This window comes from Lucilia sericata, unplaced genomic scaffold (genome assembly GCF_015586225.1).
Source record: "Lucilia sericata isolate MDLA Ls3-8-SP2 unplaced genomic scaffold, ASM1558622v1 Contig000546F_arrow, whole genome shotgun sequence".
NCBI classification, from domain to species: domain Eukaryota; kingdom Metazoa; phylum Arthropoda; class Insecta; order Diptera; family Calliphoridae; genus Lucilia; species Lucilia sericata.
Window position 1 is genome coordinate 243132 of NW_023994556.1, and position 13005 is coordinate 256136.

Sequence of the window (13005 nt, forward strand, 5' to 3'; positions counted from 1 at the left end):
GCAAACATTTAAGAGTAAGTTACAAAACAAATGTTAATGATTTAGTTTTAAGTCCTTTTCAAAAATTTAAAAATAATTGTGGAAAATATGAAAATCATAAAATTCTTTAGTTTTATAAATAATTGATTTTATGTTTGCTGGGTAACTACTTACTATGTGTTTTAGATTTAACATTGCTGTGTGTGTTTGTTTGCTTAGATGTTACAAAAAAAATGTTAAACGAGCATAGCAAGTTTAGTTGGTAACAGCTGTTAACTGTTGCTAATTGATGTGATTTTAATTGAGGTTGCAATTTGCAATTTGTCTCAAAAATTGACATTATTGACATATTTGACATGTCTTCATGTACCCTCGGTTACATACTGAGATATATACATAAATACATATAAACCCTTGTTTAGTTACGAGGACAATTTAAGGAGAAATTTTAATTTAGATTAATTTAGACAATGCATTAGACAGAATTGTAGTCTCAAGTAGTAGTCCAAACTATAGTCTTGTTTATAGTGCAGACTACAGTCTTGTCCCGACTACAATCTTGTCCAGACTATAGTCTTGTCTAAAGTCCAGACTATAGTCTTGTCTACAGTCCAGACTATAGTCTTGTCTACAGTCCAGACTATAGTCTTGTCTATAGTCCAGACTATAGTCTTGTCTATAGTCCAGACTATAGTCTTGTCTATAGTCCAGACTATAGTCTTGTCTATAGTCCAGACTATAGTCTTGTCTATAGTCCAGACTATAGTCTTGTCTATAGTCCAGACTATAGTCTTGTCTATAGTCCAGACTATAGTCTTGGATATAGTCCAGACTATAGTCTTGTCTATAGTCCAGACTATAGTCTTGTCTATAGTCCAGACTATAGTCTTGTCTATAGTTCAGACTATAGTCTTGTCTATAGTCCAGACTATAGTCTTGTCTATAGTCCAGACTATAGTCTTGTCTATAGTCCAGACTATAGTCTACTATAGTCTTGTCTATAGTCCAGACTACAGTCTTGTCTATAGTCTGGTCGATAGTCCAGACTATAGTCTTGTCTATAGTCTTGTCTACAGTCCAGACTATAGTCTTGTCTACAGTCCAGACTATAGTCTTGTCTATAGTCCAGACTATAGTCTTGTCTATAGTCCAGACTATAGTCTTGTCTATAGTCAAGAATATAGTCCAGACTATAGTCTTGTCTATAGTCAAGAATATAGTCCAGACTATAGTCTTGTCTATAGTCAAGAATATAGTCCAGACTATAGTCTTGTCTATAGTCAAGAATATAGTCCAGACTATAGTCTTGTCTATAGTCAAGAATATAGTCCAGACTATAGTCTTGTCTATAGTCCAGAATATAGTCTTGTCTATAGTCCAGACTATAGTATTGCCTATAGTCCTGACTATAGTCTTGTCTATAGTCCATACTATTGCCTATAGTCCAGACTATGGTCTTGTCTATAGTCCAGACTATAGTCTTGTCTATAGTCCAGACTATAGTCTTGTCTATAGTCCGGACTATAATCTTGTCTATAGTCCAGACTATAGTCTTGTCTATAGTCCAGACTATAGTCTTGTCTATAGTCCAGACTATAGTCTTGTCTATAGTCCAGACTGTAGTCTTGTCTATAGTCCAGACTATAGTCTTGCCTATAGTCCAGATTATAGTATTTTCTATAGTCCAGACTATAATATTGTCTATAGTCCTGACTATACTATTGCATATAGTCCAGACTATGGACTACAGTCCAGACTATGGACTACAGTCCAGACTATAGTCTTGTCTACAGTCCAGACTATAGTCTTGTCTACAGTCCAGACTATAGTCTTGTCTACAGTCCAGACTATAGTCTTGTCTATAGTCCATACTATTGCCTATAGTCCATCCTATTGCCTATAGTCCAGACTATAGTCTTGTCTACAGTCCAGACTATAGTCTTGTCTATAGTCCAGACTATAGTCTTGTCTATAGTCCAGACTATAGTATTGTCTTTAGTCCAGACTATAGTCTTGTCTATTTTCCAGACTACAGTCTTGTCTATTGTCCAGACTATAGTCTTTTTTATTGTCCAGACTATATTGTTTTGTCTATAGTCCAGACTAAAGTCTTGTCTTGTCTATAGTCTTGTCTATAGTCCAGACTATAGTCTTGTCTACACTTCAGACTATAGTCTAGTCTATATTTCATAGTATAGTCTTGTCTATAGTCCAGACTATAGTCTTGTATATTGTCCAGACTATAGTCTTATCTATTGTCCAGACAATTGTCTTGTCTTTAGTCCAGACTATAGTCTTGTCTATACTTTAGATTATAGTCTTGTCTATAGTCCAGACTACAGCCTTGTCAGGTATTGTCTATAGTCGCCTATAGTCTTGTCTATATTCCAGACTTTAGCCTTCTCTACAGTCCAGTAGTTTTGTCTATAGTCCAATCTTCTCTGCAGTATAGACTGTAGTTTTTCTTTTATTCTGGTATGTAGTTTTCTGTAGTCTATAGTCTTCTTGACAGTCTGGACAATAGTTTGACTTTTAGTCTTTTCTATTATCTTCTCTATGGTCTAGTCTATAGTCCAGTCTATGTCTATTCAGTAGCCTATAGTTCAGTCTTTAGTCTAGCCTACCGGCAAGTATATTCTGGACAAAATTCGGTAGTAAGGACATATGACCTTTCTGATCATAACTAACAAAATCTTTTAGTTTTAGCCTCGTATTTTTTAAAAATATTTTTTTCTACTTTCTATTTTATATAGTTTCTATTTGTTGGTCAATTTGGGGTCCTTTTTATCCTTCTAGAGCAATTTCCATTGTGATTGTCTTTGTTGGTGTGTTTTTATTTCCACCAAATGAGGTTGTACAAGAAATTGACCCTTTTGGCTATTTTTAGCAACAGGACAAGACGAAAAAAAACACGATTTCAATTTATCTACAAAATCTATGTTTGATGACTTCAAATGGAAGTTTAATATTTGTTTGACGATTTATGGGGCAAATTTTTAGGAAATGCATATTAACGGAAATGGTATCTGATTTACATAGTAATATATGAACAAAAAAAGTTTTTAAGTTTACGAAAGGGATAAAGAACTTTTTTGTACTTAATAAAATTTGTATAAATTAAAATTAGGCAAATTGTGGTCAATATGATGTTAAGATTTAAAAAGTGTTATGTCTTAGAAATGTTTTAAAAGAATGCTGCTTAAAGCTTAAGGCGATTTAAACATGGTTTAACAAAGTTTTTTGGATTTGCAACTGGCAGCATATTTTATTTAAAATTTGATGATTAAAATGTATGTTCCAACTTACCGGCTTGTGCTCTGTCTAGATTTGATGTCATCATAAATATAATGGCCATACTGACATATACAATATTCTCCATAAAGCGCCTTCTCTTGAAGCTTCTTTTTATCTTTAAGGTATTTTGTTGTTGAGGCATTTTGTATTCCGCTTGATAATTTATATTATAGAGTAGTGTTAAGCCCATGAAGTAGAAATTTTGTCGTTAATTATATGATTTTTTTTTGTATTGAAACTGAAATTGAAAAAAAAAACAAAAATAAAACAAATTAATTAATATGACTTATGGAAGGAAAAATTATGACTTTTTAATTAATATTTTTTAGAAAATTAAAGCCGTAAACGTTTCTGTAAATGGAACGATAAGTGGCTTTTAATAATTTTTACTAATTTGCCAAAATTAATAATATTTTATATGTTTTAATTTTTCAACTTTTTAACCAAAACTTGGCTAATTTGCTTAAAGTTAACCCACAGCCTGAAGCACCAAAAAGGTGTAAGTTTAAAAGCATCTTGTTTTAATAATGAGCATTAAATTGTTCTCTATAAAAGAATATATGCAATTTTAAAAATCCTTAATGTAATAATACAAATATTTTCCATCCCTGCAGTTCAAATAGCACCTAAATATTTAATTATTACTACTAAAGCGAAGCTTTTAGAACTAAGCTTTAAGCTTATCATTAAGTTATAACTAGCTATAAAATAGCTTCAAGCATAGATCAGAATTTTGTTTTGTACGCTTTCAGCGTAAAAGCTTACAAACATGGAGCTTTACATAGTCCCAAATAAGCTTTAAGCTTTGGTTTAAATTAAACTTTAAGCTTCTCTGATTGAAAAAAATCTATACCTTAACTTATACTTTTAATTGTTGGTGAATGTACTTTTGTCATATTTATCAGAACCTACTGGGTTATACTTTCCACTTTGTGGGTTTAATTTATAAAATAAAAACCCATTTACATTAAATAAGTTAAGTGAATTTTGTGTTTTTTTCTCCTCGAGACTATTACTATATAATATTTTATATTAATAACTTAATTATATTTGCATTTACTGGCCAGACCAAAAGTTGAAAGCAAATGAGCAACAAACCAAAGCCAGCACCCAACTTCATAATGAAGTTCCCTATAACTGTTGAGTTAGTAGGGAAAACTAGTATGATTTAAAATGTAATAGAAAACAGCAAAAAAAAGAGTTTAGAGTTTTTATAAATAAATAACTCCACATGCTGGCTACAAACCGCTGTTTTCAAATAAAATCCTCCATATTTAAATAAAAAAAAAAAAACATTTAAAACCCAATTTTTACAACTTTACTAGCTCTTTTAGTCTAAATACAAAATTTTATTTAATTTTCAATTATTTATTTTAACTATAAAACTATGTACATAACTATGTGTATATGAATTTATAATATTTTTAACACTTCCATAGACATGTTCATTTGCTCGCATCTATAATTCTATTAAATTTTAAATAATTTTTCCATCATAAAATATTTAAACATTTTAATTTTTCTATTACAATGTATACTCAAGCAAATGGTTTTTACTCTATATAATTGTTTAATTTATGGTTAATTAGTAGCTCTGTAAATATTTGTTAAGCAAGCAAATTGAAATAAATTTCAGAGGATAATAGACGACTGTTAAATAAAAGCTAAATTGACTGTTAAATAAAAGCTAAATTGACTATAGCACTGTCTATAGTCTGAACTATAAAACAGTTAATAGTCTGGACTATAGAACATTCTATAGTCTGGACTATAGCACAGTCCAGACTATAGAACAGGCTATAGCCAGACTATAGAACAGGCTATAGCCTGGATTATAGAACATTCTATAGTCTGGACTATAGAACAGTCTATAGTTTGGACTATAGAATAGCCTATAGTATGGACTATAGAACAGTCTATAGTCTGGACTATAGAACAGTCTATAGTTTGGACTATAGAATAGCCTATAGTATGGACTATAGAACAGTCTATAGTCTGGACTATAGAACAGTCTATAGTCTGGACTATAGAACAGTCTATAGTCTGGACTATAGAACAGTCTATAGTATGGGCTATAGAACAGTCTATAGTCTGCACTTAGAACTGTCTATAGTCTGGACTATAGAACATCCTATAGTCTGAACTATAGAACAGTCTATAGTCTGGACTATAGAACAGTCTATAGTCTGGACTATAGAACAGTCTGTAGTCTGGACTATAGAACAGTCTATAGTCTGGACTATAGAACAGTCTATATTCTAGACTATGGAACAGTCTATAGTCTGGACTATGGAACAGTCTATAGTCTGGACTATAGAACAGTCTATAGTCTGGATTATAGAACAGTCCTTAGTCTGAACTATAGAACCGTCTATAGTCTGGAATACAGTACAGTCTATAGTCTGGACTATAGAACAATCTATAGTCTGGACTATAGTTTGAAAATGTACATTATTCTGAATTGTATTTCATGATTTTATAAATACTTTATGTAGAGTATTCGATTCCAAAGTTATTGGTTTTTCTAATTTATTTGCAAATATAATCTTTTACAAACCGTAGCAGTGTGAATGATATTAAAAGTTACAAAATTGGAAATATCTCTAATAACTGGTCAAGGTTTTAAAAATTGGTTAAACAATGTTTAAAGTTTTCATGTTTGGATTTTTCAGTAGCAAAAACTATTATCTTCTATAAAGTAAAGCTGGAGAAATGGAAACAAAAAATATATTTTGTCTATGAAATTTCGGTTCTTACAGACAGACAGTTCTACTTTCTGAAAAGGTTGTGAAACAGTGTTTTTAAAAAAATCTAAAATCTGTAAAAAAGGATTTAAACACTTTGTCAATTAAGGCATATATTTATCATTTTTCTATATAAACAAGAGGGCGATATAAGATTCATATAAGCTCTCTTGATACTGTGTAATGTTTAAATTTCGAAATTTTGTTTAAAAAATATTTGTCACTCTGTGTGTATATTGATTTACTTAGCAAACATATTTAGTTAGTTTATTAAAGCATGTTAATAATACATATTTGTTATTTAATTAGTTTATAGAATTTTTTTTAGATATAGTTTACAAAATTAAATGTAATTTAAACTTAACAGATGTTAACTAATTATTAACTTAAATATTTAGATACTCAAAAATTTAAAATAAAATCTTTATGAAATATCAAACAGTAATTTTATTGCAAAAATTCTAAAGAAGTTTTCCACTTTAAAAAATTAATTACTAAAACTAGCAACTTCTAATTATGCAAGTGTCAAAAGTAACTGAATAAACAATATTTTTAAAATCGATTGACTATTGTTACTGTTTTTATATTCAAAACTAATTTACATTTATGACAGATGGCATGCCATTAAATTGTTCAATTATTAGTCGTGTCTGAGTATAACAAAAAAACACATTCATAAATAAATGACATTGTCATTGATGTATGTTTGTAGTATGAATGTTGCTGCAATTACTACGCGTAGTGAACTAAATATTCAAATCAATATTTATTTTATGTAAAATCTACTTGTTTATATTTTACACAAATAATTTAGTTTATTTCAATTTGTTAAAAATTCATAAACATATAGGCATTAAATTATCAATATAACAATTGTGGAATTTACAAATGACACTTCAACATCAAGGGAAACATTTCAATTAAGCGTCAAACTGAAATGGATTATGATTTTCGATTTCATTATAGGAAATATTGAGAACTTGTGTAGTAGATCACAAGTTCTCAATATTTGGTTGAAGAACTGAACTAGAACTAAAGTAGAACTGAACTAGAACTGAACTAGAACTGAACTAGAACTGAACTAGAACTGAACTAGAACTGAACTAGAACTGAACTAGAACTGAACTAGAACTGAACAAGAACTGAACTAGAACTGAACTAGAACTGAACTAGAACTGAACTAGAACTGAACTAGAACTGAACTAGAACTGAACTAGAACTGAACTAGAACTGAACTAGAACTGAACTAGAACTGAACTAGAACTGAACTAGAACTGAACTAGAACTGAACTAGAACTGAACTAGAACTGAACTAGAACTGAACTAGAACTGAACTAGAACTGAACTAGAACTGAACTAGAACTGAACTAGAACTGAACTAGAACTGAACTAGAACTGAACTAGAACTGAACTAGAACTGAACTAGAACTGAACTAGAACTGAACTAGAACTGAATTAGAACTGAACTATAAATGCACATAGTAGCTTTCGCATCTAAATGGAACTATATTAAAATTTATAAAAAATTCATAATTTGGACAGTTTTGTTATTAATGCATGATTTATAGTCAAACTTACATTATTTAAAATCTACGATTACATTCAAAAGGCTAAAAGTTTTAAATTTGATTTTACGATTATTTTTGTTTAACAACTAATTAAATCCTCAGACGCAATCTAATCAGGTGTTCTACATGCTAAATAATATAAATAAACTTAACATTTAATGAATGTAAATGAATAAAAACCGTTTGATATTTAAATGCGGAAAAGATTGTCGACTATTAAATCCATAAAGAATTAGTTAAATCTTATTAATCACAATTGAAATTTATACATTCAATGTAATAAAAGTTAATTTTATAAGCAATATATTTCAATATTTTCTTTTATAAACATTTATAAAAACCACAACAACACTAAAACTCAAAGCTAATTAATCGTGTCATTTACCCACAGAATACTGACTGCTAACAACGTCTATAACTCTATGTAATCGTGCTTGTGTCATGACAGTCTGTGAGTCTGGGTATTATACGCCTCTGATATTTTAATGATGCCGCTCTGATGAATGAATGCTTTGGATTATTTATTTTTATTTATTGATTGTAATAACAATTAATCTTTTTCCAATATTATTTTTGCTGCTGCTACTCGTATAGTAAATTAAAAAACAATAATAACAATAACAGCATTAACTAATTAATATTTTAATAATAATTGTTGATTTTTAACAATTTTTTTTATCGATAAATGAAAAACAAATTTTATAAACTACTGTTGGCATGTTAACTGTTTAAACAGTTAAATATTTTATTATTTTCACCTTCTTCTTTCCTTTAATTAAATAAAATATTTAACAACAATTACAGTAAGCAAATATGGGAAAAACTATAAAAAATAATCGTGTTAAAACAATTTCAATATGTAAACAATTGAAACTGTATTCTATTAATAATAATTTTGTTTAATTCCACAAACAAAAGTCATGAGAATGAATTGCAAAAAAAGAGGAAAAGTTATTTAACTTGTCTTCGAATGTTTAAATAATAATAGTAATAATAATGTTGTTGAAAAATTTTACACGATTGTTTATCGGAAGAGTTTGTGAGTTTTGTGTATAATGTATAATGTATGAACTAGAACTTGACTAGAACAGAACTAGAACTGAAACTAGAACTGAACTAGAACTGAACTAGAACTGAACTAGAACTGAACTAGAACTGGAACTAAGAACTGAACTAGAACTGAACTAGAACTGAACTAGAACTGAACTAAGAAATGAACTAGAACTGAACTAGAACTGAACTAGAACTGAACTGACTAACTAGAGACTGAACTAGAACTGACTAGAACTGAACTAGACTGAACTAGAACTGAACTAGAACTGAACTAGAACTGAACTAGAACTGAACTAGAACTGAACTAGAACTGAACTAGAACTGAACTAGAACTGAACTAGAACTGAACTAGAACTGAACTAGACTGACTAGAACTGACTAGAACTGAAACTAGAACTGAACTAGAACTGAACTAGAACTGAACTAGAACTGAACTAGAACTGAACTAGAACTGACTAGAACTGAACTAGAACTGAGACTAGACGGAACTAGAACTGACTAGAACTGAACTACTGAACTAGAACTGAACTAGAACTGAACTAGAACTGAACTAGAACTGAACTAGAACTGAACTAGAACTGAACTAGAACTGAACTAGAACTGAACTAGAACTGAACTAGAACTGAACTAGAACTGAACTAGAACTGAACTAGAACTGAACTAGAACTGAACTAGAACTGAACTAGAACTGAACTAGAACTGAACTAGAACTGAACTAGAACTGAACTAGAACTGAACTAGAACTGAACTAGAACTGAACTAGAACTGAACTAGAACTGAACTAGAACTGAACTAGAACTACTAGAACTGAACTAGAACTGAACTAGAACTGAACTAGAACTGAATAACTGAACTACTGAACTAGAACTGAACTAGAACTGAACTAGAACTGAACTAGAACTGAACTAGAACTGAACTAGAACTGAACTAGAACTGAACTAGAACTGAACTAGAACTGAACTAGAACTGAACTAGAACTGAACTAGAACTGAACTAGAACTGAACTAGAACTGAACTAGAACTGAACTAGAACTGAACTAGAACTGAACTAGAACTGAACTAGAACTGAACTAGAACTGAACTAGAACTGAACTAGAACTGAACTAGAACTGAACTAGAACTGAACTAGAACTGAACTAGAACTGAACTAGAACTGAACTAGAACTGAACTAGAACTGAACTAGAACTGAACTAGAACTGAACTAGAACTGAACTAGAACTGAACTAGAACTGAACTAGAACTGAACTAGAACTGAACTAGAACTGAACTAGAACTGAACTAGAACTGAACTAGAACTGAACTAGAACTGAACTAGAACTGAACTAGAACTGAACTAGAACTGAAGTAGAACTGAACTAGAACTGAACTAGAACTGAACTAGAACTGAACTAGAACTGAACTAGAACTGAACTAGAACTGAACTAGAACTGAACTAGAACTGAACTAGAACTGAACTAGAACTGAACTAGAACTGAACTAGAACTGAACTAGAACTGAACGAGATCTGAATAAGAATTGTATCTGAACAACCTAAATATCGCTGAAACATATTTGGTTTTATATTTTGATATCAAAATATTCAAATATTTTTAAGGTGCCACTTGTCGTATGATTAATATAAATTTCATAGTTTATGGAGTCTGTTAAATATTTGAAATTTTTGCACAAATTTAAATATAAAAATATAATTTTATTTTAACTTTTCTCTATATTGATCATATTAAAAAATTCCTGTATTAATTCCCAATATAATAATATTACACCTGTGATTGTTAATTTTCCTAAATTTATAATTATAATATCACTTTTTCTTAATACTCTCAACTTCTTAATTCCTGTTTAAATACATAATTTGACATTTGTTTGGTTTTTTTTATTATAATTCCTTTTCAAAACACAAGATTCTTGTTATTTTGTGATTTATCTTTAACTCTAAAGCTCCCAGTATTTTAGAATGTGACAAATGTCTGTCAAATTTTTGCAAAAATATAATTTTTCAAACATGTATTTCAAGATAAATTTGAAATGTAGTATTTCGTCTCTCTGTTTGGTATTCTTATTGAATACTGTTTTGGCACAACTGTAGTAAATGTTTTTTGTTTATTAAATAAGTAGAGAAGAGATTTGTGTTGTTTTTGGTAATAAATTTATAAATGACAGGCTTTGCACACTCTTATACATATACATACATATTTAGTTTAGAGACTAAGATTATTTAGTCATTAATCAAAATACCGTGGGGAAGTGACAGAAGAAGTTATAAAATTTGCGAGTTTAAATAAAAAAAAAAAAATTAACACCAAGGGGTATTGCATACTTTGGGGAACTTTTAGTTATCAGAGAAATAAATTTAAATTATGGCAAATGCAATTTTGACTTTAAAATGGAATCTAGATAAGAAATTCTTTATTAAAACAATAAAGAAAAGTTGTTAAATTAATAACATTTACAATTTAACTTTAATTTATATAATATTTTTAAATTATCATTGTTATTGTATCCTCTTGTGTCCATATTTAACTCTATAATTTACTTGATTGTTGTTAATTTATTTGTGAATTTATTAACAAACAAACAATTCAATTAATTTTTCTTTTTAGACAATCCAGTCACGTCCCATCATCGACAAAAACAAAAAAATTAGTGCGTTTTTACGCTCAATAAACAGGGTCAATATGTGAATTCAATTGACTGAATGACAGGGCTTTCGTTCAAGGAGATGTTGAAACTGAGAAGGTAAGAATAAATGAATTTATTTGATATATTTTTTTCAACGAATTTATATTTAACTGAAAAAAATTGAAGGAATCCAAAATGCATATTCTATTATCAGACTTAACTAAACAATTCGCATTCAAAAATTTCTAATTTAATATTTCAAATTTATAATTAATCTATTTAAATAATTTATATAATTCTGTTAAATCGTTCATGTATTTAGAGCAACATTTAAGTGTTTAACTATTTAACAACAATCAAAATTAAATCAATCTAATTTAATGATAATTTTATAAATACAAAGTTACATTTTTTTATTTATTTTTAATAATTTACAATTTTTCGCATTGTATTCCAATATTTGATTGTTTTCAGCTGTTATTTTTATTGTATTATATTGAATGTATTGTATAGTTAATTAAAACATCTATACGCAATTAGCAAATATTGTTAATACGTGCGTATTTATTTATAAAAACAATATTAAAACAAGGTTAATTTCATATATACAAACATGTACATAATAAATAGTAATTTTGAACAAATACACTAAATTAACAAGCACACACATTAGACCGAGTGCCAAAAACAAAAATTTGCTTCATGTACTTTCTTATGTTCTATGATATGACAATTCCCATTATAATCTAGTCTATAGCCCCGAATAAAATGTAGTCTATAGTCCCGACTATAATCTAGTCTATAGTTCTAAATATAATCTAATAGATAGTATGGACTATATTTTATTAAACTCTCTAGTCACAATCATTTACTGGACCATAACCTCGTCTACAGATTCAACTTTAGTAGAGTCTACCGCAGAAAAATATAGTACTGACTTCTACTTACCCAACAACTTACATAAACAGTCTATAGTGTAGTCTAAATTCTAGTATAAAGACTAGTTTAAAGTCTAGTTTAAAGTCTAGTCTAAAGTCTATTCGAAAGTCTAGTCTAAAGTCTAACCTAAAGTCTAATCTAAAGTCTAATCTAAAGTCTAGTCTAAAGTCTAGTCTAAAGTCTAGTCTCAAGTCTAGTCTAAAGTCTAGTCTAAAGTCTAGTCTAAAGTCTAGTCTAAAGTCTAGTCTAAAGTCTAGTCTAAAGTCTAGTCTAAAGTCTAGTCTAAAGTCTAGTCTAAAGTCTAGTCTAAAGTCTAGTCTAAATTCTTGTCTAAAGTCCAGTCTAAAGTCTAGTCTAAAGTCTAGTCTAAAGTCTAGTCTAAAGTCTAGTCTAAAGTCTAGTCTAAAGTCTAGTCTAAAGTCTAGTCTAAAGTTTAGTCTAGTCTAAAGTCTAGTCTAAAGTCTATTCTAAAATCTAGTCAAAAGTCTAGTCTAAAGTCTATAGTCTAGTCTATAGTCTAGTCTATAGTTTAGTCTATCTTTTAGTCTATAGTCTAGTCTATAGTCTAGTCTATAGTCTAGTCTATAGTCTAGTCTATAGTCTAGTCTATAGTCTAGTCTATAGTCTAGTCTATAGTCTAGTCTATAGTCTAGTCTATAGTCTAGTCTATAGTCTAGTCTATAGTCTAGTCTATAGTCTAGTCTATAGTCTAGTCTATAGTCTAGTCTATAGTCTAGTCTATAGTCTAGTCCTATAGTCTAGTCTATAGTCTAGTCTATAGTCTAGTCTATAGTCTAGTCTATAGTCT

At 29.5% G+C, this 13005-nt stretch overlaps 1 protein-coding gene and 1 long non-coding RNA gene across 2 annotated transcripts in view; one reads left to right on the forward strand and one right to left on the reverse strand.

Moving 5' to 3' along the window:
- The window catches only part of LOC119606016 (uncharacterized protein DDB_G0290587), a 73324-nt gene extending 69778 nt beyond the window's left edge, over positions 1-3546 (reverse strand). Inside the window, 1 exon segment of the mRNA XM_037959377.1 lies at positions 3286-3546. Coding sequence (XP_037815305.1) covers positions 3286-3463 — 178 coding nt within the window. The 5' untranslated portion in view covers positions 3464-3546.
- The window catches only part of LOC119606021, a 148475-nt gene that overhangs the window by 85220 nt on the left and 50250 nt on the right, over positions 1-13005 (forward strand). The window contains exon 2 of the long non-coding RNA XR_005231621.1: positions 11240-11375. This is a non-coding gene — a long non-coding RNA (uncharacterized LOC119606021). The remainder of the gene's footprint in view (positions 1-11239; positions 11376-13005) is intronic.